Here is a 26,923-nt window from a genome sequence, read left to right as displayed (position 1 = left end):
GTCATACTGTACATGGTGTCTGATGTCATACCGTACATGGTGTCTGATGTCATACTGTACATGGTGTCTGATGTCATACCGTACATGGTGTCTGATGTCATACTGTACATGGTGTCTGATGTCATACCGTACATGGTGTCTGATGTCCTCCAGTACATGGTGTCTGATGTCATACTGTACATGGTGTCTGATGTCATACTGTACATGGTGTCTGATGTCATACCGTACATGGTGTCTGATGTCATACTGTACATGGTGTCTGATGTCATACCGTACATGGTGTCTGATGTCCTCCAGTACATGGTGTCTGATGTCATACTGTACATGGTGTCTGATGTCATACTGTACATGGTGTCTGATGTCATACCGTACATGGTGTCTGATGTCCTCCAGTACATGGTGTCTGATGTCATACTTTACATGGTGTCTGATGTCATACTGTACATGGTGTCTGATGTCATACCGTACATGGTGTCTAATGTCATACCGTACATGGTGTCTGATGTCATTCCGTACATTCCGTCTGATGTCATACCGTACATGGTGTCTGATGTCATACCGTACATGCTGTCTGATGTCATACTGTACATGGTGTCTCATGTCATACTGTACATGGTGTCTCATGTCATGCCGTACATGGTGTCTGATGTCATACTGTACATGGTGTCTGATGTCATACTGTACATGGTGTCTGATGTCATACTGTACATGGTTTCTGATGTCATACTGTACATGGTGTCTGATGTCATACCGTACATGGTGTCTGATGTCATGCCGTACATTCTGTCTGATGTCATACCGTACATGGTGTCTGATGTCATTCCGTACATGGTGTCTGATGTCATGCCGTACATTCTGTCTGATGTCATACCGTACATGGTGTCTGATGTCCTCCAGTACATGGTGTCTGATGTCATACTGTACATGGTGTCTGATGTCATACTGTACATGGTGTCTGATGTCATGCCGTACATGGTGTCTGATGTCATACTGTACATGGTGTCTGATGTCATGCCGTGCATGGTGTCTGATGTCCTCCAGTACATGGTGTCTAATGTCATACCGTACATGGTGTCTGATGTCATACCGTACATGGTGTCTGATGTCATCCTGTACATGGTGTCTGATGTCATACCGTACATGGTGTCTGATGTCATACCATGCATTGTGTCTGATGTTATACTGCACATGGTGTCTGCCATACATTGGGGTATTACTTTGCATAGATGTCACCATAACTGGAATACATGACTGCAAACAGAAGTCGTCTCAGGAAGAAGTTATCTTTATTGCAATTTAAAATTAAATTGTTACAAAATTAATCAGAAAACTCCTTGGACTTTTTATGATGTTTAAGTATTTTACTTTTCCTTATGTTTATAGAAGGAAGAGACATCACACGATCTGTACAGGAGCATTACCATATCACATCCACTTTCTTTATTCCTCCATTTCTCCTTTAGGATTAAATAATAAAGAACAATGCCGACGTTCATCTTCTCCAACTCATTTCTTTTATTCTGGCACTGAAAGAAATAGGAAAAAATTGTTAAATGGGACTTTTATTATGTAAATTAAATGTAGATATAGAGCAATATGGTATATAAGGTTGTATTAAAAAAAATGAAGGATTGGGGACCCTCTAAGGACTGGTTTATGGTGATGAGCCCCTCCATATCATGACAAAAGGACTTTAATCATCTTGCATTCCCCATCTTATCTCATGAATTGCTTTATAGCTTACCAAAAGCATATTTGCCATAGAATCCGGTTGCCTGAATGGATTTATCACTGTGGAACTGGAGAAGAAGAGTGTTTCCAGTTGACCTGATACTGGGCACAGTGATGCCTTGGCCACAATATTGGCCAATCAGAGGGGAGGTTACTTTCGGTCCATTGAACACAAGAAGATAATCAAAAGTGCATTGTTTCCTGTATTCTACATTAAAGTTTGTGATATTTAAAGACACCTGAAATAAAAAATAAAGTCCCATTACACACAGCCAATATGGAGTCACAGCTTTCCTTTCCCATATGAATTTATCACGGAGCTTGGGAAAGTCAAGTTCTCCCAGTGCAAGTCTATATACTTACCTCAAACCCAGCAGGGGCATTGATGACCCATGTACAATCCATTGAGGGGGGATACTTATTGGGGTACATGGGAGATGAGACGGTTCCTGTAGTGCTGGTGAGCATGGACCCGCAATTCACTGAAAGATAAGATCAGCTATTGTAAAGATATATAGGAGACAGACAGACAGATCTGGCCCGTGGTGCCATTACTTTTGGCCCACAGAAGAAATCAGTTGATTTCCAACATTTGGCCCACCGATAGGACAGTCCAGGTAATTGTTATATGGGAGGTTCAGGCGGCTGCCCAGATAATCTTCTGCAGGATGCACCCATCGCAGGCAGCCCATGTGATGATGTCACCACGCTACCTGTGTAGGGGTGCGGCGTTGCCTTCTATTACAACTCACCCTGCCTGTGACCTAGAAGTGAGTTGTAAGAGAAGGTGGTGCCGCATCCCTGGCACAGGCAGCATGATGCCGCCTGTGATGGGTGCATCCTGCAGGCAAAGGAGCTGCTGCGTCGGAGCCAAGATAGGTAAGTCCAGGTCCTTCACCTATTGGGGAGAAGCAAACTAATATGTGGAGCACTATGGGGGGGGGACTGATTACTTCCAAATAGGACAGAATTTAATAAATATATAACGGTTGGCCCACAACTTTGTCCAATTTAAAAAAAAAATTTTGCCCACTCTGTATTTAAGTTTGACACCCCTGCTCAAGATAGTCCCTGTACTTATGTATCTTATTAATATGTATGTATTTTTTATGTATGTTATATTAGTCAAGTATTTGGCTAACCCTATGAAATCTTCAGAAAGGTTGGGTCAATGAATTAATTATAGACAGGTTGGGCCATCAAATTCACTATAGACAGGTTGGGTCACAGAATTCACTATAGACAGGTTTGGTCATCGAATTCGCTATAGACAGGTTGGGCCACTGAATTCATTATACAGACTGCAAAAGCAAATATAATCCATACATAGTATATTCCCTTACCAGTGCTATATGAAGCCTTGAATCCATTTGCCCCCATCTTATCATCACTGCTAAATTCAATAAGCATCTTATTTCCAGTGGAAACCAGGGGAAGCATCTGCCCGGCACCACAGCTTCTGTCCAGTAGTAGAGGAGCGCTCCTGTCTGCACCATCATAAATTCTTATGTAATCGGAGGTGCAGTTTGGTGAGGACTGGACGTCAAAAGCGCTGAACTGCAAGAAGATCTAATAGGACAACAGGCATGTTACTATCAGGGAATTCTGCCTTGTAGGCCACAAAAACAGTGAAATAAAAAGGGCTACCGGAAAAGGTTGCCCATCTCTAGATCCTTGTGCCTCACCTGATTCGATGGGATGCGAATGAGATAAACACAGCTGGTATCACTGGGATACTGATTAGGGTAGTTAGAAGAAATGATGGTTCCTGTGGAATTAGTCAGCAGTCCTCGACAGAGTCCTGTAAAATAGATGGTTATAGTCATCCCCAATATCCATTTCCTTAATATCCTCCGACCACAATGCTATCTCTTTCTTACCGCAGTCATACAACTTGTTTATTTTGGCAACATCCAGGGTACTGAGGCCGTATCTTTGCCCAATGGGTACGCTGTCGTCTGGTTTCGGAACGATAGTAGGCAGATTATATCCTTTAGAGAAGGCAAATCTAGAAGGCAAAATGTAAATGTGATTTAGTATCAAAGCTGAACAAGTTATGCAACGCAGTCATCCCATTCTATGTATAAACAACGTCCGCTATTTGACATGTTCCTCCACCTGATATTACCATATCAGCCGCAGGAACATCATTTTATTTCAATTGGAATATGGGCACATTTGGGTGTGCCTGCAGTCCAAGTAACCATTGAAGTCTATGCAATGTAAGGCTGTCAGAACAGACATACATTGTGTGAACGAAACAGGAACAGCGGTTGTTGTTCGCACTCTATCAACCGAAAATACTTGACATGTCATATCGACCGTATTGAACGGCTGTTGTTCAATACAGCGTGTGAACAACGGGAGTTGTTCCCCATAGACTTCAGTGCAGTGCGTTATTTTAAGGCATGAACGGCCGTTGTTTAAATGGCCAACAACTCCTATCATGCATGGACAGCCAAAGCTTTAGCTGCTTTACATAAGTACTACGGCCAGGGCCGCCGATAGGGCAGTACAAGTGGTACTGCCGTATGGGGCCCGGACCCTAAGAGACACGGGGGGGGGGCCCGGCGGGCCCGCCGGCCGCCGCCCCCCGACCGCTACGCTAGGGGGGCCCGCACGGCCCCCCTTGCCAACTGTTTTTGAGCATCCCGAAAAGCTGCGGCCACGCAGCTTCTCGGGATGCACTGATCGCTTTAATGTTCCGCCCGCACAGCGGGCGGAACATTAAAGCGATCAGAATACAGGAGAAGGACCTGTCAGCGTCCTCCTCCTGTATTCTCTCCCATAGGCTGCCGGCACTTCATACCAGCAGCCTATGGGAGGCCGGGCCGTGGTCATGTGCCCCTCCGGCAGGCGTGATGATGTGACGTCATCACGTCTGCCGGAAGTCCCGTCCCTGCGGCTCGCAAGATGGAGCCCGAAGAGGAGGAGGAAGAGCTGCTGCCTGCACAGCGCGGATTAGGTGAGTAGGATGTTTGTTTTTTTTAGGGGCACCTCTGGGGGCATTATTAGTGTATGGGGGCACCTCTGGGGGCATTATTAGTGTATGGGGGCACCTCTGGGGGCATTATTAGTGTATGGGGGCACCTCTGGGGGCATTATTAGTCCATGGGGGCACCTCTGGGGGCGTTATTAGTGTATGGGGGCACCTCTGGGGGCATTATTAGCTTATGGGGGCACCTCTGGGGGCATTATTAGTGTATGGGGGCACCTCTGGGGGCATTATTAGTGTATGGGGGCACCTCTGGGGGCATTATTAGTGTATGGGGGCACCTCTGGGGGCATTATTAGTGTATGGGGGCACCTCTGGGGGCATTATTGGTCTACGGGGGCACCTCTGGGGGCATTATTAGTGTATGGGGGCACCTCTGGGGGCATTATTGGTGTATGGGGGCACCTCTGGGGACATTATTAGTATATGGGGCACCTCTGGGGGCATTATTAGTGTATGGGCGCACCTCTGGGGGCATTATTAGCTCATGGGGGAACCTCTGGGGGCATTATTAGTATATGGGGGGCACCTCTGGGGGCATTATTAGTTCATGGGGGCACCTCTGGGGGCATTATTAGTTCATGGGGGCACCTTTGGGGGCATTATTAGTATATGGGGGCACCTTTGGGGGCATTATTAGTATATGGGGGCACCTCTGGGGGCATTATTAGTATATGGGGGCACCTCTGGGGGCATTATTAGTATATGGGGCCACCTCTGGGGGCATTATTAGTATATGGGGGCACCTCTGGGGGCATTATTAACTCATGGGGGCATCTCTGGGGGCATTATTAGTGCATGGGGGCCACCTCTAGGGGCATTATTAGCTCATGGGGGCACAGCTGGGAATCCTACATACAGGGGGCACAGCAGGGGATCCTACATACAGGGGACATCCCACACAGCGCAGTTACTATGGGAGCCTACAGGGGGGAGAAAGGAAAGGAAGTTGCTAGAAATGTGCGGAGCCTAAATTGTTTGTCTCGCAGGTTCTAAGGGGATGAAACGTATCTGGAAGGAATCATCATGGAGGTCTGGGCCGGATGGAGAGGAAAAGGGAAAGTGACGCCTCAGATCAAAGAAGACGTCACCTGTGAGTCCCTGTATGACACTTTTCTTATTTTGTAGAACATCATTTAGTAGGGGCGCCCCGAGGTGACAGCTACTACATTATCTGTACTCAGAGATATCACTGTGTTATCTGTTGTGTTACATAGGACTGCAGGTGACTACTACATTATCTGTACTCAGAGATATCACTGTGTTATCTGTAGTGTTACATAGGACTGCAGGTGACAGCTACTACATTATCTGTACTCAAGAGATATCACTGTGTTATCTGTGGTGTTACATAGGACTGCAGGTGAGTACTACATTATCTGTACTCAGAGATATCACTGTGTTATCTGTGGTGTTACATAGGACTGCAGGTGACATCTACATTATCTGTACTCAGAGGGATATCACTGTGTTATCTGTGCTGTTACATAGGACTGCAGGTGACATCTACTACATGATCTATACTCAGAGGTATCACTGTGTTATCTGTGCTGTTACATAGGACTGCAGGTGAAATCTACTACATTATCTGTACTCAGAGATACCACTGTGTTATGTGGTTTTACATAGGACTGCAGGTGATATCAGGTGATTTCTCCAGGTTGCAGAAGTTCAAACTTCATCGTGCCCTGGTGTGCTGGTGTCTGTATACATGTGTGCTGGTGTCTGTATGTGTGTATACATGTGTGCTGGTGTCTGTATACATGTGTGCTGGTGTCTGTGTGTGAGATCAATTCTAGAGAACTGGCTCATATACCCCATTTTCCCCAGTGGCTTAAAATGTAACCTCTGTTATACAGTTATAGAATTGTAGAAATTAAATGTGAACAAGGTGCAATTCAAATAGACACTTACTTGTATAGCTGCCTCTTGTGCTCTGTATGCAGTGCATTATATTCACCCCTGCAACGTACAATTTATAGCGTGTCTACAAGCCCAGCGGGGCTCATTATGATGGAGACTAAAACTTATACAAAGTGGGGTAGGGGTTCCCCTGTATTCAGAATGCTGTTGAGTGCTAGGCAATGCCCCGTCTGGGATTATTGCATTTTGAGGGTCTATGCAGAGCAGGATGAAGACACCTCTGCTGCACAAACAGGATCTCCTAGAAAGCGTTCTCACCGCCATGTATTCGCTATCACTGTCTTGGGTGAGCTAAACTAGTCTGTCTGGGGGGGGGGGGGTGATTTGTATATGCTCACTAACATGGAACAGCCTCATTATATTAGCCTTATCAACATATTCTATGTTAGTGAGCATACCGGGGGGGGGGGGGATATTGGTGAACATATACAAATCAAACAGCCCCCCAGACCCTCGAAATTCAATAACCCCAAACGGGGCATTGCCTAGTACTCAACAGCATTCTGAATACAGGGGAACCCCTACCCCACTCTTGTATAAGTTTTAGTCTCCATCATAATGAGCCCCGCTGGGCTTGTAGACACGCTATAAATTGTACGTTGCAGGGGTGAATATAATGCACTGCATACAGAGCACAAGAGGCAGCTATACAAGTAAGTGTCTATTTGAATTGCACCTTGTTCACATTTAATTTCTACAATTTTATAACTGTATAACAGAGGTTACATTTTAAGCCACTGGGGAAAATGGAGTATATGAGCCAGTTCTCTAGAATTGATCTGAACCAAATTATACCTCCCAGCAAGGCGTGGGGCAAACACACAATTTTTTTTTTTTTATTAATGTGGGGGGCCCAGACACTTTGGTTGTATGGGGCCCCGAAATTCCTGATGGCGGCCCTGACTACGGCTGCATAAGACCAGAGCCAAATTATAGGCATGTAGGCCTCTGTTACTATGGCGACCCACTGACTGCCCACCACTTCAGTAAATAAGCCTATACCCACATTGTCTTTTTTTTTTTTTTTTTTTTTTTTTTTTTATACTTATGACCACCACTGACTATTGGCTGGGACTCCTGCTGCCAGCTGCCATGCTGTACTCTGACATACGCCCCTTCATGGCTTTGATTGGAGGAGAAGTTAGCTACTTCCTCTATGTGCTTATGTTACTAATAAAGTACATTTCCCAGTATTCCTTGCCTTTCAAGTTGTTTAAAGCGACTCTGTACCCACAATCTGACGCCCCCAAACCGCTTGTACCTTCGGATAGCTGCTTTTAATCCAAGATCTGTCCTGGGGTACGTTTGGCAGGTGATGCAGTTATTGTTCTAAAAAACAACTTTTAAACTTGCAGCTTCGTGCCCAACGGCCGGGGCTTACATTGTGTATGCATTAGGCTGGCACAACCTCTCTGTCCCTCCTCTCCGCCCTCCTCATCATTAGGAATGCCTCTGGAACATTTTCTCCTGTTTGAACATTGCACAGGTGCCTTAGCGATCCAGCCCATGTTCAGTATTTACACAGGTGGGGAATACATTTGTGTGCCAGGTAAGTTATGACATACATCTGTTTCTTTTATATGAATTTGTGGTTTGTTCAGTATGTCACACAGTGAGCACCAGTGACCTAGCTGTGCATTACCTTTTCTCTTATAGTACAGGTGGGTAATAGGAGGCAATCTGCCTGGAGCATTCCTAATGATGAGGAGTGCGGGAAGGAGGGACAGAGAGGTTGTGCCAGCCTAATGCATACACAATGTAAGCCCCGGCCGTTGGGCACGAAGCTGCAAATTTAAAAGTAGTTTTTTAGAACAATAACTGCATCACCTGCCAAACGGACCCCAGGACAGATCTTGGATTAAAAGCAGCTATCCGAAGGTACAAGCGGTTTGGGGGCGTCAGATTGTGGGTACAGAGTCGCTTTAAACAACTTGAAAGGCAAGGAATACTGGGAAATGTACTTTATTAGTAACATAAGCTCATAGAGGAAGTAGCTAAGTTCTCCTCCAATCAAAGCCATGAAGGGGCGTATGTCAGAGTACAGCATGGCAGCTGGCAGCAGGAGTCCCAGCCAATAGTCAGTGGAGGTCATAAGTAAAAAAAAAAAGACAATGTGGGTATAGGCTTATTTACTGAAGTGGTGGGCAGTCAGTGGGTCGCCATAGTAACAGAGGCCTACATGCCTATAATTTGGCTCTGGTCTTATGCAGCCGTAGTACTTATGTAAAGCAGCTAAAGCTTTGGCTGTCCAGGCATGATGGGAGTTGTAGTTTTGCAACAGCTAGAGAGCCAAGGTTCCCTACTCCTGGTCTAAAAGTAACTACATAGATGAGTATCAATGCTCCCTATCATCCACTTCTATCTCACCTTCCATAGTGCATTACAGAAGAGTAGTCATATTCAAGTCCCAGGTTGTCAGAATTATATTTACGGAAGTGTGATGCCGCTCCTGTAAAAGATACAATATCTGATAAGTAAGTTTACCTAAAACCTCACGAGACATCCCCACCAGCCTGCAGTATTACCAGCTGACATCACAGCGCCTTCAGCATATGCTCCTGTAGCCTATTACCTTCAATGATGTTCTCCTCTTTTATATCCACATAGCTGTCGCGGTCACTTCTGCTCTGCTCGTGATAGAATCCCAGCGCATGGTTCAGCTCGTGCTGGATGGTCCCAAACATGTTGCAGTCGGAATCCAGAGATAGCTCTTGACCTTCTTTTTGTTTGCCAATGTAAGACCAACATCTATGAACAAGAGTCATTTGTTATTCTAGGAATTGGATGACCATTAAGTTTTTGTACACATCATAATGGCCAACACAGAAGGAGCCAGAGACTGGTAATGTCATCAGTTCATCAACTTATAAGGTCTAGAAAATGGCTGATAGGGTCAGCTATATGTAGTTTTTTAGGTCATACAGGTGGGGATCCACACTCAGGACCCCTTATTTTAGTCAGGTCTCCTTCCAGCAACCCTAATTTATTCACTACCATATGAATATCCCCTATAAAGTCATTGAAATATCTCCTAGTATCTGACTAGTGTTGTGAGTCGCCAAACTGTCCTCCGAACGCAAACAATCGGACTTGACTCCCCGCGGCTACAGAGCCTGGATGTAGCCCTAGGGAGTATTGGAAGCCTATGGCCGTATCCATGTTTTTCAGGAGTCTCTAGGGCCGAATCCAACCTCTGCAACCCTGGGGAGTTAAATGCCGAGGATTCGGGATCGGAGGACATTGCCAAACCCAAACAGTTTTGCCTCTCCACTCAACACTAGTAAGGACCCTTTTACCTTGGGGATTCCAGACATCAAACCACAGTGATCACTAGGCAGGTGTCAACTTTAAAAGGGGTCATCTCAAAGATTGCTGTATGGAGTTGAATAGAGTGTCAGCACTCCCATCCTGTGTCCCATGGTATTATCCCGACGACCTGTGTCCCATGGTTGGATCCCTGTGGTTGGACCCCACTGATCCTGATAGGTGATGAGTATTGTGACTCCCAAGTGCACTACTTTATAACACACATCATTCACAAACGCATGCATGACGACACAATCATTGTCTACGTACCCACTATCAGTTATTATTTTCACATAATCAGCTTCTGCAGTCCTGGGCACAAACCAGACACAGGTGAGAGTTGCAAATTCCTGCATGGCTGTTTTTATGTTAGACACAAAATCGGCTCCTGTAAGTATAATGACATAATTTATATTGCGTCATCACAAATCCCTCCAAGAAACACTGTTAAGAGAAGGGATTTGTAAGGTTTAATTTTTCTTTTTTAATTTTACATGCAATATCATGCCTGACCACATGGTGTGCCCATGAGCATCAATTTCTTTTCTTAAAGGGGTACTCCAGTAAAAAAAAATGGTATAGAAAGTTATATAGTTGTAATTACTTCTATTTAAAAATCTCCAGTCTTCCATTACTTATCAGCTGCTGTATGCCCTGCAAAAAGGGGTGTATTCTTTTCAGTCTGACACAGTGCTCTTTGCTGCCACCTCTGTCCATGTCAGGAACTCTCGGGAACAGTAGTAAATTCCCCCTGAAAACCTCTCCTGTTCTGGACAGTTCCTGTCATGGACATAGGTGACAGCAGAGAGCACTGTGTCAGAGTGGAAAGAATATATCACTTCCTGTAGGGCATACAGCAGCTGATAAGTACTGGAAGGTTTTTAAATAGAAGTAAATTATAAATCTATATAAAAACATTTCCCCCCGGAGTTCCCCTTTAAGTGGTAATATATTCTTTATCTAGTGGTAGAATAATTTACTGCAGTGAGTTATATATTTAGCTCTGCAAATGGATTCATTCCTCAGGATGGCATTCCCCAAACTGTGGCTCTCCAGCGGTTGCAGAACTACAACTCCCAGCACAGTTTAATGGAAGATCAGCAATATTTGGTACATCAGGGCTATGGACTCTATTGTAGTACTCACTGAAGTTGGGTGAGAGGGTGTACGGCACATTGACTTGTCCATTACTGTTCTTATTCCATCTACAGGTATTTCCATCACACTTCATGGCACTGCGACTGACATCTACGGCAATGTCTCCTTCCTGTAGCAGCATTTTACCACCTGGAAAGAGATACAGAGCAGCGTTATATAGCGCTTAGGATGGCCGTGGCACCAAAGAAAGCAGCTGGACTCTTACCTTTACCTCTGTTGGAAGCTTCGATAATGCTGAAAACATCTGGAGGCTCAACTTCTGGAACTTCTTCCCCTTCTTCTGCAATGATAGGAGTAGCAGTCATTATTATTGGGGCTTATGCACATTAAAGAAAACTAATTCCTACAGACAGCTGGTGTGGAGATGTATATTGGGTGTAGTGTAGAAGGAAAGTTTGGTGGTAACTTGCATACTGTAACTGCACAGTTCTCTCTGTGCCTGTAGGAGGTGGTGTTGTAAAGCAGTAGGTGTACTGAGCTGCTCCTCCTCCCCTCTCACAGCATGCAGTCTCAGACAGAGAGAAACTGCAGCTGTAGCCCCTTCCTTTCCTCTCACAGCAAGTAGTCTCAAACACAGAGAGAAGATGCAGATGTATCCCCCCCCTCCCCTCTCACAACAAACAGTCTCAGACATAAAAAGAAGCTGCCTGCAGCTGTAGCCCCTGCTCATCTCTCACAGCATGCAGTCTCAGACACAGAGAAGTTGCAGCTGTAGCCCTCTCCTCCTCTCTCACAACATGCAGTCTCAGGCACAGAGAAAATCTGCAGCTGTAGCCCCCCTCCTCCCCTCTCACTGCATGCAGTCTCTTCTGGGTGGGATTTTGAATAAAGAGAGAAAGAGGAACTACAGGCTCCTAATAGGCAAGGATCCCCTAATAACAATGGCATGAATCCACATACTCATCCACCTACCTTTTTTAATCACTGATTCGAAATTCATCTGCAATAAAGAAACATAGAGGAGTGAATCAGAAGTAGTAAAATATTAGTAAAAAAAATATAGAAAATGCCAATATATTCAGCACGTGTGATCTATAGATGGTCAGTTTCTTAAAGGAACAGTCTTATCTGATTATCCTTCCCCTTTAAATGTAACGGCTCCATGGTGCAATAGATTGTGAGACCAGTCGCACTGGGTTCTGAAATTCCCCATGATCTGCTGATATTATAGGATTTATTCATATGTTGTATTGGATACTCGAATGGGCTAGAATGTAGTATATAGTCATACCTAGGTCACCAGTGCAATAAAATGTTTTGCTCATATTGGGAGGTTATTTCTATAAAGTTTATATGGTCTTTTAAAGGGAATGTGTCACCGATTTTTTTTTTTTTTTTTATTAAAAACAGACACTAAAACTTGTTCTTTTAATTCAGTTTGTTTCTATTTTCTGACTGTAATTTTTTTTATATTTCACATTCTGTACATTGCTATGGGGGCTGCCATATTGCTTGAGCTGCTTTAACAGCATTTAGGGACATGCTTTACAGCAAGCCTCATGGACATAGAGGGCAATAGACAAACTCTGTCCCCTTGAAATGAATGTGAAACATTATGAGTGTGCTCTATGACCTTTAAAGTGGTCATTCCACAGGGAGCTGCTATTGTCTCCTCTATCTACTAGTGTCACATGACACTGCAATCCTGTACAGATCACTTTACAGCAGCCTTGTCTTATCACTACAGACACAACAGGAAGTCAGCAGTTTTAGTCCCAGTGGTGAGAAAGAGAACTACAAGATTTCCAGGTTATTTTATAACTTAGGGAAAAAAATAGGAAAAAAGGCCAAAAATTATTAAAAAACATGTTTAACATAAAAACATTATTTATACAATAATTCATTTTCTGATGACATCTTCCCTTTAAACTTCTATACAATAGGACTAAATAGAAGGAGGGCTTACCTGCGATGGATATCCGATGCACAGCTGTATCATACAGGCCAGTAGGATGACAGATAGTCTTCTCTTGTTTCTTCTCTTGTCCATGTTGCAGGGACTGTTATGATTCTTTGGGAAGTCTGCTGTGTAGGAGACCGGGATTCTTCTATTCTACTGCAGCCAGACATCTCCCTTATATACCCAACCTGAGAGGGTGAGCGACCAATCAGGAGCTGGGAGGAGGCTGAGATGGCCCCTGGCTATCTGTAAGTAGCTTTGGGTGAGCTGATGGGTGAGGCGCTTTATAGCAGGTTCTATTCATTACACAAGTGCAGAACAAATTGAAATTTTGCACAAATATTCCTAATTGTAACCTATAGGGTATCCGACCCACTGGGGCTGTGCAGGTGCACATTTCTATGTGAATTTTTGACAAATACTCAAAGAGGTACTTCAGCAAAAACTTTACGCATCTGGACATTGCTGGATATATGCATGCAGGTTCTAGCTCAAGGTTCTAACTTATCTCAACCTAGAAACATAGAATACTGTCGGCAGATAAAAAACCCCTTTGTTTATCTTGTCTGCTCTTTTAGTAATTCCTTTCTTATTATCTTAGGATACATTCGTGTAGTGTAGATTTACCAACAATTATCTGTCTGCTGCAAGTTTGTTCCAAGCATCTTCTACTCTTTAAGTAAAGTAATATTTTCTCACGTTGCTTCTGATTTTTCCCTCACCATCTCACTGTGTCCTCTTGTTCTTGAGTTCAGTTCCCTCCTGAACCTTATTTAGTCCTTTAACATACTTAATGGTCTCGATCATGTCCCCCTTTTCCCTTCTTTCCTCCAGACTATACAGATCCAAACCCTTAAGTCTTTCCTGATATGGTTTATGCCTCACACCTTCCACCATTTTTGTGGCCTGTCTTTGGACCCGTTCAATTTTATCAATATCGTTTTGTAGGTGATGTCTCCAGAACTAGACACAGTATCTCAGATGTGATGTCACTAGAGCTCTATACAGCGGTACCCCAATCTCCCTAATCCTACTGGTCATACCTCTAGTTATACAGCCCCAGCATACCTATATATATACAGCCCAGCATACCATTATATATATATATATACATATATATATATATATATATATATATATATATATATATATACAGCCCAGCATACGATTATATATACAGCCCAGCATACCTATATATATATATACAGCCCAGCATACCATTATACATACAGCCCAGCATACAATTTGTCACTAGAGCTCTATACAGTGGGATCACAATCTCCCTCTTCTGACTAGTTATATACAGCCCAGCATTACATTATGTATACAGTCCAGCATACAATTTGCTTTCCCCACCGCCTGGTTGCACTGGTGACTCATTTTAAGGCTGTCAGAAATCACTACCCCTAAATCCTTCTCTTCTGAAGTCTTTGCCAACACAGTACTGCCGATGTGATACTCGGATAGAGGATTCCTCTCTCCCCAAGTGCATTATTTTACATTTGGAAACATTGAACTTCAATCAATCTTCCAATCATCAGTGACATCTCCTGTTAGAGGGGCAGCAATCACAGACCCGAGTTCTTTCAGAATCCTGGGGTGGACACCATATGGACCCATCGCCTTTTTCAACATTAAATGGGCAAGTTCCTCTGCAACTTCAGCTTTTGAAAACACTGGGGCTAAATCCATATAACTGGAGCCAATGCTGTGCCCACCCATCCTGTGATTGGGAAGGCCTACTTCGGAAAACAATGAGCCGAAGTTGCTATTCTAATAGTCAGTGACGACCTTTTCACTGTCAATAAACTTATTCTCCCCATCTTTTCACCTGACGTTAATGGCAATTACAAACCAATGTAGCATAGCGAAATACACAACTCCTGTGTTAGGACTCGGGCTGTGTGTTCGGCTCAGCTTCCATAGCAACCTGAATGCTTCTGGTTTTTGCTATACTCTGCTCTGCTGCTCCTGGTTGTAGCAGCGTCCAGTGTTGCACTCCACCTGCTGATCAGCACTAGGTGTTTGGGATCACAGTGATTTGACTGACAACTGACTCTCCCAGTTAGCTGTCAGTATCTGGGCTGGGCTGGGACTTCTAGTCCTATAAGTCTTTCGATAGATAGATAGATAGATAGATAGATAGATAATAGATAGATAGATAATAGATAGATAAAGAAATAGATAGATAGATAGATAGATAATAGATATATAGATAGATAATAGATAGATAGAGATAAATAGATAGATAGATAGGAGATAGATAGGAGATAGATAGATAATAGATAGATAGATAATAGATAGATAATAGATAGATAGATAGATAGATAGGAGATAGATAGATGATAGATAGATAGATAGATAGGAGATAGATAGATAGAAGATAGATAGATGATAGATAGATAATAGATAGATAGGAGATAGATAGATAGGAGATAGATAGATGATAGATAGATAATAGATAGATCATATGGTGCGTTTACGATAATTGGCCCGATCGTACGATTAACGATGTCGAAATAACGATTTTTTTTTCATAACGATCAGCGTTTAGACGGTACGATATATCGTACGGAAAAATCGTTTTGCGATCGTTTTGCTGCCGCTCTGATCGCCACCCCCGCCGCCGCTCCAATCGCCCCCGCCGCCCCGGTCGCCCCCCCCCCCCCGCCGCTGCCGCTCCGGCCGCCCCCGCCGCGAGCATATGTTACCTGCTCCGCGCAGCAGGTCTTCCGACATCCCCGGCTCCGCTCTTCAGTGCACTGAAGAGGAGCCGTTTGAAATTCCTGGCTCCCCTCTTCAGCCAATCAGTGCACTGAAGAGCGGATGTCAGAAGACCTGCTGTCAGCGGGGGGCGATCGGAGCGGCGGCGGCGGGGGGGGTGGCGATCGGAGCGGAGTCGATCAGAGCGGCGATGGCGGCGGGGGTGGTGATCGAGCCGGCGCAGGGGGCTGCGGATGAGCGGGGGGCCTTGCTGCGAGCGGGGGGCCGGGCGGCGGGCTGCGAGCGGGCGGCTGGGCGGCGGGCCGGGCTTCGGGCGGCCGGACTATCGCGCGACGACTGTTTACACGGAACGATCTGCAATTTTTTTGCGAACGACGAACGACAATTTGATGACATGTTGAAAGATCAAAATGAATGATTTCTCGTTCGTCGTTTGATCGTTCGCTGCGTTTACACGTACGATTATCGTTCGAATTCGATCGTTATCGCGCAAATTCGCACAATAATCGTTACGTGTAAACGCAGCAATAGATAGATAGATAGGAGAGAGATAGATAGATAGATAGATAGATAGATAGGTAGATAGATAGGAGAGAGAGAGAGAGATAGATAAATAGATAGATAGATAGATAGATAGATAGATAGATAGATAGAGGAAGGAGGATTACATCAGCGTCTGGGGGAACGACATCAGAGAATCCCAGAAACTGACCATATACCAGAGGCTACAGAGGGAGTACAGACTGGCCCCATATCTGGAGAAACTACCCAACCACAGAGACCGGAAAACCCTGAACCGCTACAGACTGAGCGCCCACAACCTGGCCATTGAAACAGGGCGGCACCGACAGACGTACAAGCCCAGGGAGAGCAGACTGTGCCAGCAGTGCGACCAGGAGGCAGTGGAGGATGAGACCCACTTCCTACTACACTGCCCCAAATACTCAGCAGTGAGGGACACTCACTTCAGGAGACTCTCCAATCTCCTTCCAGGCTTCTCCACCATGGAGGAGGAAGAGAGACTGTTCATCCTGCTGGGGGAAGAAGAGACCACAGCGACTATAGCGGCACAATACGTCACTGCCTGCCATAGACTGAGAGGAGCGTGATACATCATGGACTCCAACTACCTGACCCCCGGTATTCCCCCATCCGCCACCTACGATATACCACAGACTTCCGTCCCTACCCCCCATCCCTACCCATCTTCCCTACCCATCCCCCAAAAATCTATTTATTTAGATCTGCCAATAAAGCTGATTTGATTTGATTGATAGATAGATAATTATAATAGATAGATAGATATAATAGATAGATAGATAGATAGATAGATAGATAATAGGAGATAGATAGATAGATAGATAGATAGATAGATAGATAGATAGATAGATATAATAGATAGATAGATATAATAGATAGATATAATAGATAGATAGATAGATAGATATAATAGATGATAGATAGATAGATAGATAGATAGATAGATAGGAGATAGATAGATATAATAGATAGATAGATAGATAGATAGATAGATAGATAGATAGATAGATAGATATAGATATAATAGATGATAGATAGATAGATAGATAATAAATAGAAGATAGATAGATAGATAGATAGATAGATAGATAGATAGATAGATAGATAGATAGATAGGAGATAGATAGGAGATAGATAGATAGATAGATAGATAGGAGATAGATAGATAGATAGATAGATAGATAGATAGATAGATAGATAGATAGATAGATAGATAGATAGGAGATAGATAGGAGATAGATAGATAGATAGATAGATAGGAGATAGATAGGAGATAGATAGATAGATAGATATAATAGATGATAGATAGATAGATAGATAGATAGGAGATAAAAGACAAAAATATACTGCAGCACTCAGGAGGATTAGCAAGTAGGTGCCAGCTGCAAGCCAGGGAGCCACCAGGCTTGGCAATATATAGTTCAGAAAGGCAGCAGCACTCTGTAGTCATGAAAAATAATGTGGAAATTTATTCACAATCCATGCAAAAATACAGCAGCGACATTTCTGACCACAACTGTGGTCTTTTTTCAAGCCAAATACACACGTGTCCCATTAGGGTATATATAGCAAACCGTGCACTCATTAGTGAAATCAGATGTGGACAAAGTGACGTACATATCATGTGATTGAAGGGGACGAAGTCCCATAAGGCATATAAACAGCGTGATACAATATAATACAATGCAAATGTGACATAATTCAGGATATCATGTACAGCTCAAATCATTCCTATTCATTAGAATAACAAGGAGCATGTTCGATCGCTCACCCAGGATAGGAGAAGAACACGCTAATCTGTCAGTGCAAACGTTCTATGTCGTGGAACGCAAACCCAGTTGGAACGCAATCCCATGCGTGTACGTGCGGGCTGCGCATGCGCGAGATGCACCAATCGCGCTACAGTATAGCTCATGACGAGTCTGTAGGAACGCCCATATGCATAGAGATCTATGATATTACTCATAAACTAAAGGCAAATCTTTAAACCATCAGAAATGAAAATTAGATAATCAGCATTTTCATTTCTTTTGGTTCAAGATTTGCTTTTAGTTTATGATATGTACGTCACTTTGTCCACATCTGATTTCACTAATGAGTGCACGGTTTGCTATATATACCCTAATGGGACACGTGTGTATTTGGCTTGAAAAAAGACCACAGTTGTGGTCAGAAACGTCGCTGCTGTATTTTTGCATGGATTGTGAATAAATTTCCACGTTATTTTTTACGACTACGGAGTGCTGCTGCCTTTCTGAACTATAGATAGATAGATAGATAGGAGATAGATAGATAGTAGATAGATAGATAGGAGATAGATAGATAGATAGGAAATAAAGAAAATATATCTTTATTTATCTACCTTAAAATTATTAATATTATATTTAGAAAACCAAACACATTTATATCTTCACAACCATCACCCTGGCATTATGTGTTAGGTTTTCACCAAAAAGTCTCTAGGACACAATTCACATGTTGCATTTTTTCATTGTTACAACTATGTCATATTATAATCACACGTGCCTCTGTTCTAAGACTATTTAGTCCTATTGCACATGTCACAGTTAAGACTTATTCAGCGTTCAGTCATACCTTGTGTTTTATTTATATTTACATACAATTTTTTTTTTAATTTTTACTCAAGACACTTTGTACTCAGAAAAGATAAAAAATAAAAACAATTTGTATGTGAATTGAGATGCCTCTCCCTGAAACATATGCGTCTGAACTGTGACATGTCCAATAGGACTAAATAGTCCAGAACAGAGGCACGTGTGATTATAATATGACATAGTTGTAACGGGGAAAAAACGCTACATATAAACTGTGTCTTAGAGACTTTTTGGGAAAAAACGAAACATGTGAATTGTGTCTTAGAGACTTTTTGGTGAAAACCTAAATGCCAGTGACATAATAGTATAATGCAGTGGTGATGGTTGTGAAGATATAAATGTGTTTGGTTTTCGAAATATAAATTTTAAGGAAGATAAATAAAGATATATATTTTTTAAACTAACGATCCAGTATTTCAGTGATCCTATAATTGCAAGGATAGAGACAATATTAACAGAGCAGTCAGTACTTCTACATTTATATATATATATATATATATATATATATAGAGAGAGAGAGAGAGAGAGAGAAATAATATTATACTATACATAAGATACATAAATACCATTATTAATCGCTATAGACATCTCACATGGTATTGTACAGTTGCGGTAATCACGACTATATAATGTATTGGTTTCACGTGGAAAGTACGGAGCGGATTACATCAGGTGGAACAGATCCAGTTGTGGGGCCCCTCATTACACACCGCATAGTGTCACTTATCCTGTTAGTTCTGGGGCTCTGCAGGGAGTCAGGGTGGGTGCAGATCAGCAGGTGCACAGACCCCTCCTCGCCTCTAAGGTTATACTCTACTTATATTGTGCTGTTACTTTGTGGAGGTTTGGGTTTTAGCTTTTTTCTCTGATTTTCATAATGGTGGCACAATGTATAATTTCTGTAGTGACCACAACCACAATAACTTATGTGAATATATGATATGATGTAACAGCTACATACAGCATATTAGGTTGGCTACATGTAGGCCTCATGCCAATGTCTGTATCAAGGCCCCAACATATAGCACCAGCTTTCTGTACAAACAATTTCTGGAAGGTAGCATACATATACTCCGAGTAATAATCATCCTTTCTACCCCCACTAAATAATAACGCCCATTAGTGTCCCATATTGGTGCTCCATTGTGCCCCCAAACTGAGTATTGGTGCTCCTCAGTGCCCCCCATTCAGTATTGGTGCCCCCACTTTATAATAATGCCCCTTACTGCCACATAATGTACTTAAAGATCCTTCCTTTAAGCCCCACTTAGTAATAATGCATCCATTTGTGCCCCCGCTTACCAATGATGCCTGCTTTATGCCCCACATACAAATAATGTCACTCAGTACCCCCAAATTATGCCCCCTTCATGCCCCCATCTAACACTATATGTCACTGTATGTGGGGAATATTGCTCTGTGTATTGTGGTCTTTATTCAGCATAGTATGGTGGTAAAGTGTGGTCATGGTGTGGCGGTATTATTTGTCTTTTGTATTATGTTATACATGCATGTGTGGTTTTATTAGGGTGGTATCATCTAATATTTAGCTAATAAAGAGATTTTGTGCACTTCATAAATACCTGTCCAAGACTTATTAAGGGTTTTGCGCTATTTTACATCAGTTTTCAATGCCTGCACCTTTTTTCAATATATGCAAGGGGGAGGGGGTTGTTCTATTAACTAGTTTTCATTAGATTTGTCAAGGGCAAATTTTCATTTTTTTGTGCAAAATCCTACCCTAGCATAGCTTTGTATCCAAGCCGTTTTAGACTGGGTTCACACTGTGTTATTGCAGTCCATTTTTTTTCCCATTCGTTTTTTGGAAAATAGATGAGAAAAAAGTTTGTGTGCTCCCATTTTAAGAAGTTTTTCCATTAATCAGTTTTTCCATTCAATAATAAAAAAAAATACTGTGGTTGAACGCATTTCTGTGTACACTAAAAAAAGATCAGTTTTTCAATCCATTTTATTTTTTTGTTGCAAAAAAGGATGGAAAAAAAAACTGACTGCAAAAAAACGCATAAATTGTGCAATAAATTGCGCAAGATGTATCGAGGCACTTGCATCTAACAATGATTTTTGCTCAACAACCGCAAAATTTTGCACAGCCCATAAAAACCTCCACCTGCTTAAATAGTGCAGATGATGCAGTGATGGGACAGCGCCACCTACTGTCAGTTCAGTGTAAGCACTGTACTGTATTTCTCAACAAGAGGAAGCAGCTGTGTGTCCGAGTATTATAAAAAAAAAAAAAATCTGCGCACTTTTCAACAAATAAGAGATAAAGTGAAAAAAACAGTGAAGTGATAACATTATGACCTGGAGGGATATATTCTGGCCTAGGCTAGGCCTTGGCCTAGGGGTATACTGTAGCCTGGGTCAGAACTGAGAAAAACAGTGACATGATAACTTGGAGGGATATAGTCTGGCCTGGTTTTACACCCCCAAATATAGAGTTTATCCCCCGGGGTATATTGTGGCCCGGGCTAGACTGTCCCCAGGTTTATAGTATAGCCTAGGCTATATTACACCCCTGGGTATGAAAATATATGCCCTGGGGTATACTGTGGCCTGGGCCAGGGGTGAGAAAACCAGTGAAGTAATAACAGTATGGCCCGGAGAGATATAGCATGGCCTAGGCTGTTTTACACCCCTAGGTGTAGGGTTTATCCCCAGGCGTATACTGTGGCCTGGTCCGACATTAGATAGATATATTCTGGCCTAGATGGGTATACTCTGGTCTAGGCTATGTTACACCCCAGGGTATAGTTTGGTCTAGGCAATTTTACACACCGGGTAGAGTTTGGCCTAGGCTATTTTATACCCTGGGGTATATTCTGGCCTAGGCTATTTTATACCCCGGGGTATATTCTGGCCTAGGCTATTTTATACCCGGGGTATACTCTGGCCCAGGCCATTTTATACCCGGGTATAATCTGGACGGGGGTTAATCTAGGGTTAATGAACATCGTTTTTCTGTAGTGCTCAATGGACTGAGCGTATATATAATAAATACCGATGTGTAATACCCTACCTGTGCAAGGTACACCTGGAATGAATGGGATATAGAGGTATTGAAATGGGGGTATATTACATAGAAAAAGAGGTGTAGTTCTTTCCCCGTGCAAGATAGACCTGGAATGAACAGCATTTTTCTGTAGTTCTCAGTGGACTGAGCATATACACCACTGATACCAAGGTGTACCTTGCACAGGTAGGGTATCACACATTGGTTTCTGTGCGTATAGTCCACTGAGCACTGCACAAAATGCTGTTCATTCCAGGTCTATCTCACTAATAAAACCAATCAAAACCATATTTGACATGTTTCCCTGTAGGAAATAATGTTTATTCTTTTTCTTCATGCTTTTTGCTGTTCATTCCGGGTCTATCTTGCACGCAGAAAGAACTACACCTCTTTTTCTATGGAATATGCCTCCATTTCAAAACCTCTATTTCCCATTCATTCCAGGTGTAGGTTGCACAGGTAGGGTATCACTCATCATATTCATGGTCTATACGCTCAGTCCACTGAGCACTACAGAAAATTGCTGTTCATTCCGTCTCTATCTTGCACTGGGAAAGAACTACAGTCATGGCCAAAAGTTTTGAAAATGACACAAATATAATATTTTCCCATGATCTGCTGCCCTCTGGTTTTTATGTGTTTTTGGAAAGGGGATTCATCGGAGAAAATGACTTTACCCCAGTCCTCAGCAGTCCACTCCCTGTACCTTTTACAGAATATCAGTCTGTCCCTGATGTTTTTTCTGGAGAGAAGTGGCTTCTTTGCTGCCCTCCTTGAGACCAGGCCTTGCTCCAAGAGTCTCTGCCTCACAGTGCGTGCAGATGCACTCACACCTGCCTGCTGCCATTTCTGAGCAAGCTCTGCACTGCTGGTAGCCCGATCCCGCAGCTGAATCACTTTAAAGAGATGGTCCTGGCGCTTGCTGGTCTTTCTTGGGCGCCTGGAGCCTTTTTGGCAACAATGGAACCTCTCCTTGAAGTTCTTGATGATGCGATAGATTGTTGACTCAGGTGCAATCTTGTTTCCTGTTAGGCCACTTTTGTGCAGTGCAATGATGACTGCACATGTTTCTTTAGAGATAACCATGGTTAACAGAAGAGAAACAATGATGCCAAGCACCAGCCTCCTTTTAAAGTGTCCAGTGGTGTCATTCTTACTTAAAGCAACTCTGTACCCACAATCTGACCCCCCAAACCGCTTGTACCTTCGGATAGCTGCTTTTAATCCAAGATCTGTCCTGGGGTCCGTTCGGCAGGGGATGCAGTTATTCTTTTAAAAACAATTTTTAATCCGGCAGCGCTGTGTCTAACGGCCGGGGCTTAAATTTGTATATGCATTAGGCTGGCACACCTCTCCTTCCCTCCTCAGCATTAGGAATGATCCAGGAACATTTACTGCTGTTTCAGCTTTGCACAGGTGTATTAACGATCCAGCCCATGTTCATTATGCACAAAGCTGGGGAATAGGAAGCAATCTGCCTGGAGTATTCCTAATGATGAGGAGGATGGGGAGGAGGGAAGGAGAAGTTGTGCCAGACTAATGCATATACTAAAGTAAGCCCCGGCTGTTAGACACAGCGCTGCAAGTTTAAAAGTTGTTTTTAAAACAATAACTGCATCACCTGCCGAACGGACCCCAGGACAGATTTTGGATTAAAAGCAGCTATCTGAAGGTACAAGTGGTTTGGGGGGTCAGATTGTGGGTACAGAGTCACTTTAATCATGACAGATTGATATCCAGCCCTGTCCTCATCAACACCCACACCTGTGTTAATGGAGCAATCACTGAAATGAGGTGCAGGGAAGAAAAAGAGCGCTGCACCTCCCACCTATGGCTGATACTAGTACCTCTCGGCTGCATAAAAAACATCAGAATTCTGTATGTGAATTGATCAAGCCACACTGCCCCATGTACCCCGTGCAGGTATCTGATATACATGGGTCCCTACACTAAGTTCACACTGTGCCGGTCAGCGACCACCACCCCGCAGGCGTGCACAGTCAGGGAAGGGAGGTCATGGAACGGCCCTGCAGCCCCCATGCCACAGGACCAGACCCAAAAATGCCACACCAAAACCCAGCCAGCACCACCGGCGGAGGAAGCTGCCCCCAAACAGCACAAGTCTGGATAAAGTATTGCACTTACCATAGCTATCAAAGATAGAATGGGACAGACAGGAGGGATTAAAACCATGAGCACTCAGGTGTCTCCTGCTAATTGCGGTCATGTGGGTCTAACCAGGAGGAGTGCAAAACACGGAGAAAAGAGAGAAACAAAATACGGTTCAGGGAAGAAAAAGAGTGCTGCACCTCACACCTATGGCTGATACTAGTACCTCTCGGCTGCATAAAAAACATCAGAATTCTATTCCATTCTATCATTGATAGCTAGTGCAATACCTTATCCAGACTTGTGCTGTTTGGGGGCAGCTTCCTCCGCCGGTGGCGCTGGCTGGGTTTCGGTGTGACATTTTTGGGTCTGGTCCTGTGGCATGGGGGTTGCAGGGCCGTTCTATGGCCTCCCTTCCCTGACTGTGCACGCCTGCAGGGGTGGTGGTCGCTGACTGGCACAGTGTGTAGGGACCCATGTGTATCAGATACCTGCACGCGGTACATGGAGCAGTGTGGCTTGATCAATTCACATACAGAATTCTGATGTTTTTTATGCAGCCGAGAGGTACTAGTATCAGCCATAGGCAGGCCCGGACTGGTAATCTGGCAAATCGGGCAAATGCCCGCTGGGCTGGCCGGATTACCAGTCCGTGGGCCACCCAGACTGCAAAAAAAAAAAAAGACATCATAAATAAACGGCAACGCCGCGGCCCTCTGCCGCTGTGCTGCTTAATCAGTAGCAGAGGGCCGCTGCGGGGCTGAAGACTGCGTGGTGGGCCGGGAGGGGGAAAAAAAACAAACAACAACATCTCACCTGTCACCCGTTCCAGGCCTGCAGCTCCTCCTCCGGCAGCGCGCGTCTTTCTCATCTTCCGGCGCAGGCAGCATAGTACAGGAGACTCTGCCTGGGCCGGACGTCGCAGCCTCTATCAGACGTCAGCGTGTGCGTGTGTCTTTAAGACGCACACGCTGACGCTGACGTCAGACGCTGACGTCTGATAGAGGCTGCGACGTCCGGCCCAGGCAGAGTCTCCTGTACTATGCTGCCTGCGCCGGAAGATGAGCGAGATGCCACGCGCTGCCGGTGGAGGAGCGGCAGGAACGGGTGACAGGTGAGATTTATTTTTTTTTTCGCGGGTGGGGGCACTGTGGGTAGGGGCACTGTGGGTGGTGGCACTGCGGGTGGTGGCACTGCGGGTGGTGGCACTGCTGGGACGGCGTAATAATTGGAGCAAGATATGGGGGATAGAATAACTATTTGGGGTACCTAGGGGGCAGAGGGGGTTCTCTGGGGGGCATGGAGGGGGTACAAAATACGGGGCACAGAGGAGGGATAGCATAACAAGGGCTTAACAAAGAGGGGGCATAGTACACTATGGGGCACAAAGGGGGCATTTAAAAACTATATGGGGCATAGAGGGGGGCACAATGGAGATATATGTATATACACTATATGGGGGCACAGTGGGGATATATATATATATACACTATATGGGGGCACAGTTTGGATATATATACACACTATATGGGGGCACAGTGGGGATATATATATACACTATATGGGGCACAGTGGGGATATATATACATACACTATATGGGGGCACAGTGGGGATATATATACATGCACTATATGGGGGCACAGTGGGGATATATATACATACACTATATGGGGGCACAGTGGGGATATATATACATACACTATATGGGGGCACAGTGGGGATATATATACATACACTATATGGGGGCACAGTGGGGATATATATACATACACTATATGGGGGCACAGTGGGGATATACATACACTATATGGGGGCACAGTGGGGATATAAATACACTATATGGGGGCACAGTTGGGATATATATATATACACTATATGGGGGCACAGTGGGGATATATATACCCTATATGAGGTCACAAAGGGGGCTTTGTGTACTATATGGGGGTGCAGAGAGGGCTATTATATGGGCACAGAGTAGGCACTATTACAGTGTGTGGCAATACATGGGGACTGTGTATAGAGGTGAGGATGGTGCTAATGCCAGGAGCCTAAATTCTTTGTCTGGCAGATTCTGTGGAGATGAATTGTGCTTGGGAGATTAGTCATGATGGCCGGGCCTGATGGGGAAGAAAAAAATAAAGTGAGCAACTCCGATCAGAGAAGACGTCACCTGTGAGTCCAGTGTAATCACTTATGTAGGGGCGAGAGTGGGGGGACACTTAGGTTATGGGGGGCTCAGGCACATCCTTGCACAGGGATCCTCTGCTGTCTGTGTCTGCCCCTGCTGACAGCTAATATTGCATCTTCTGAGGACAGTCCTGCTGCTCACACACTATATAATAGTACTAATAGTGTGTGACATAATAATAATAATATCAGCAAGTGTTTACTGTGTGAGTAAGAGGCAGATTCCATTTAGTCAGGGGTCTGGGATAATTTATTTAGGAGTCTGATCGGGGAACAGCACAATGACAGGAGAGCGGACAGATCCGCTGGAATTGTTCTGTATTCTACCTGTGACTGCGTCTAATCACTGCTGTATACTCTTCTATAGTCTGCAGGGTGTAATACTCTGCAACATCTGTGTACACCTGGTAGCTGATATCACTGCTATATTCTATTCTGTAGTCTTGAGGGTGTAATAGTCTGCTGCATCTGTGTACACCTGGTATGTGATATCACTGCTGTATTCTATTCTGTAGTCTTGAGGGTGTAATAGTCTGCTGCATCTGTGTACACCTGGTATCTGGTGACTATATGGTCAGTGTATGGCGGTATTATTAATTATATTGGTAGTGTACACTTATTTTTCTTCTGTGATAATTCTGGGCTTCACATATGTAAGAAAGTAATGTGACTAAGTAGAGCAAAAAATTCTTCTGTTCGAAAT

The 26,923-nt window shown here is 43.8% G+C and overlaps 1 protein-coding gene across 1 annotated transcript; it reads right to left on the bottom strand.

The window, feature by feature from the left end:
- Positions 1-1,267: 1,267 nt before the first annotated feature.
- Positions 1,268-23,009, bottom strand: LOC138789241 (embryonic protein UVS.2-like). The gene is made up of 13 exons (XM_069967844.1): positions 22,755-23,009; positions 12,026-12,053; positions 11,325-11,393; positions 11,102-11,242; positions 10,226-10,343; positions 9,222-9,397; positions 9,017-9,098; positions 3,612-3,739; positions 3,417-3,532; positions 3,075-3,300; positions 2,095-2,213; positions 1,745-1,970; positions 1,268-1,526 (listed from the first exon to the last, which is right to left on the bottom strand). The coding sequence occupies exons 1-13, from the start codon at positions 23,007-23,009 to the stop codon at positions 1,516-1,518; spliced, it is 1,695 nt and encodes a 564-aa protein (XP_069823945.1). The 3' UTR covers positions 1,268-1,515.
- Positions 23,010-26,923: the final 3,914 nt, after the last annotated feature.

This window comes from Dendropsophus ebraccatus, chromosome 4, assembly GCF_027789765.1.
Source record: "Dendropsophus ebraccatus isolate aDenEbr1 chromosome 4, aDenEbr1.pat, whole genome shotgun sequence".
NCBI lineage: Eukaryota > Metazoa > Chordata > Amphibia > Anura > Hylidae > Dendropsophus > Dendropsophus ebraccatus.
This window is presented reverse-complemented; position numbering and strand designations above follow the sequence as displayed.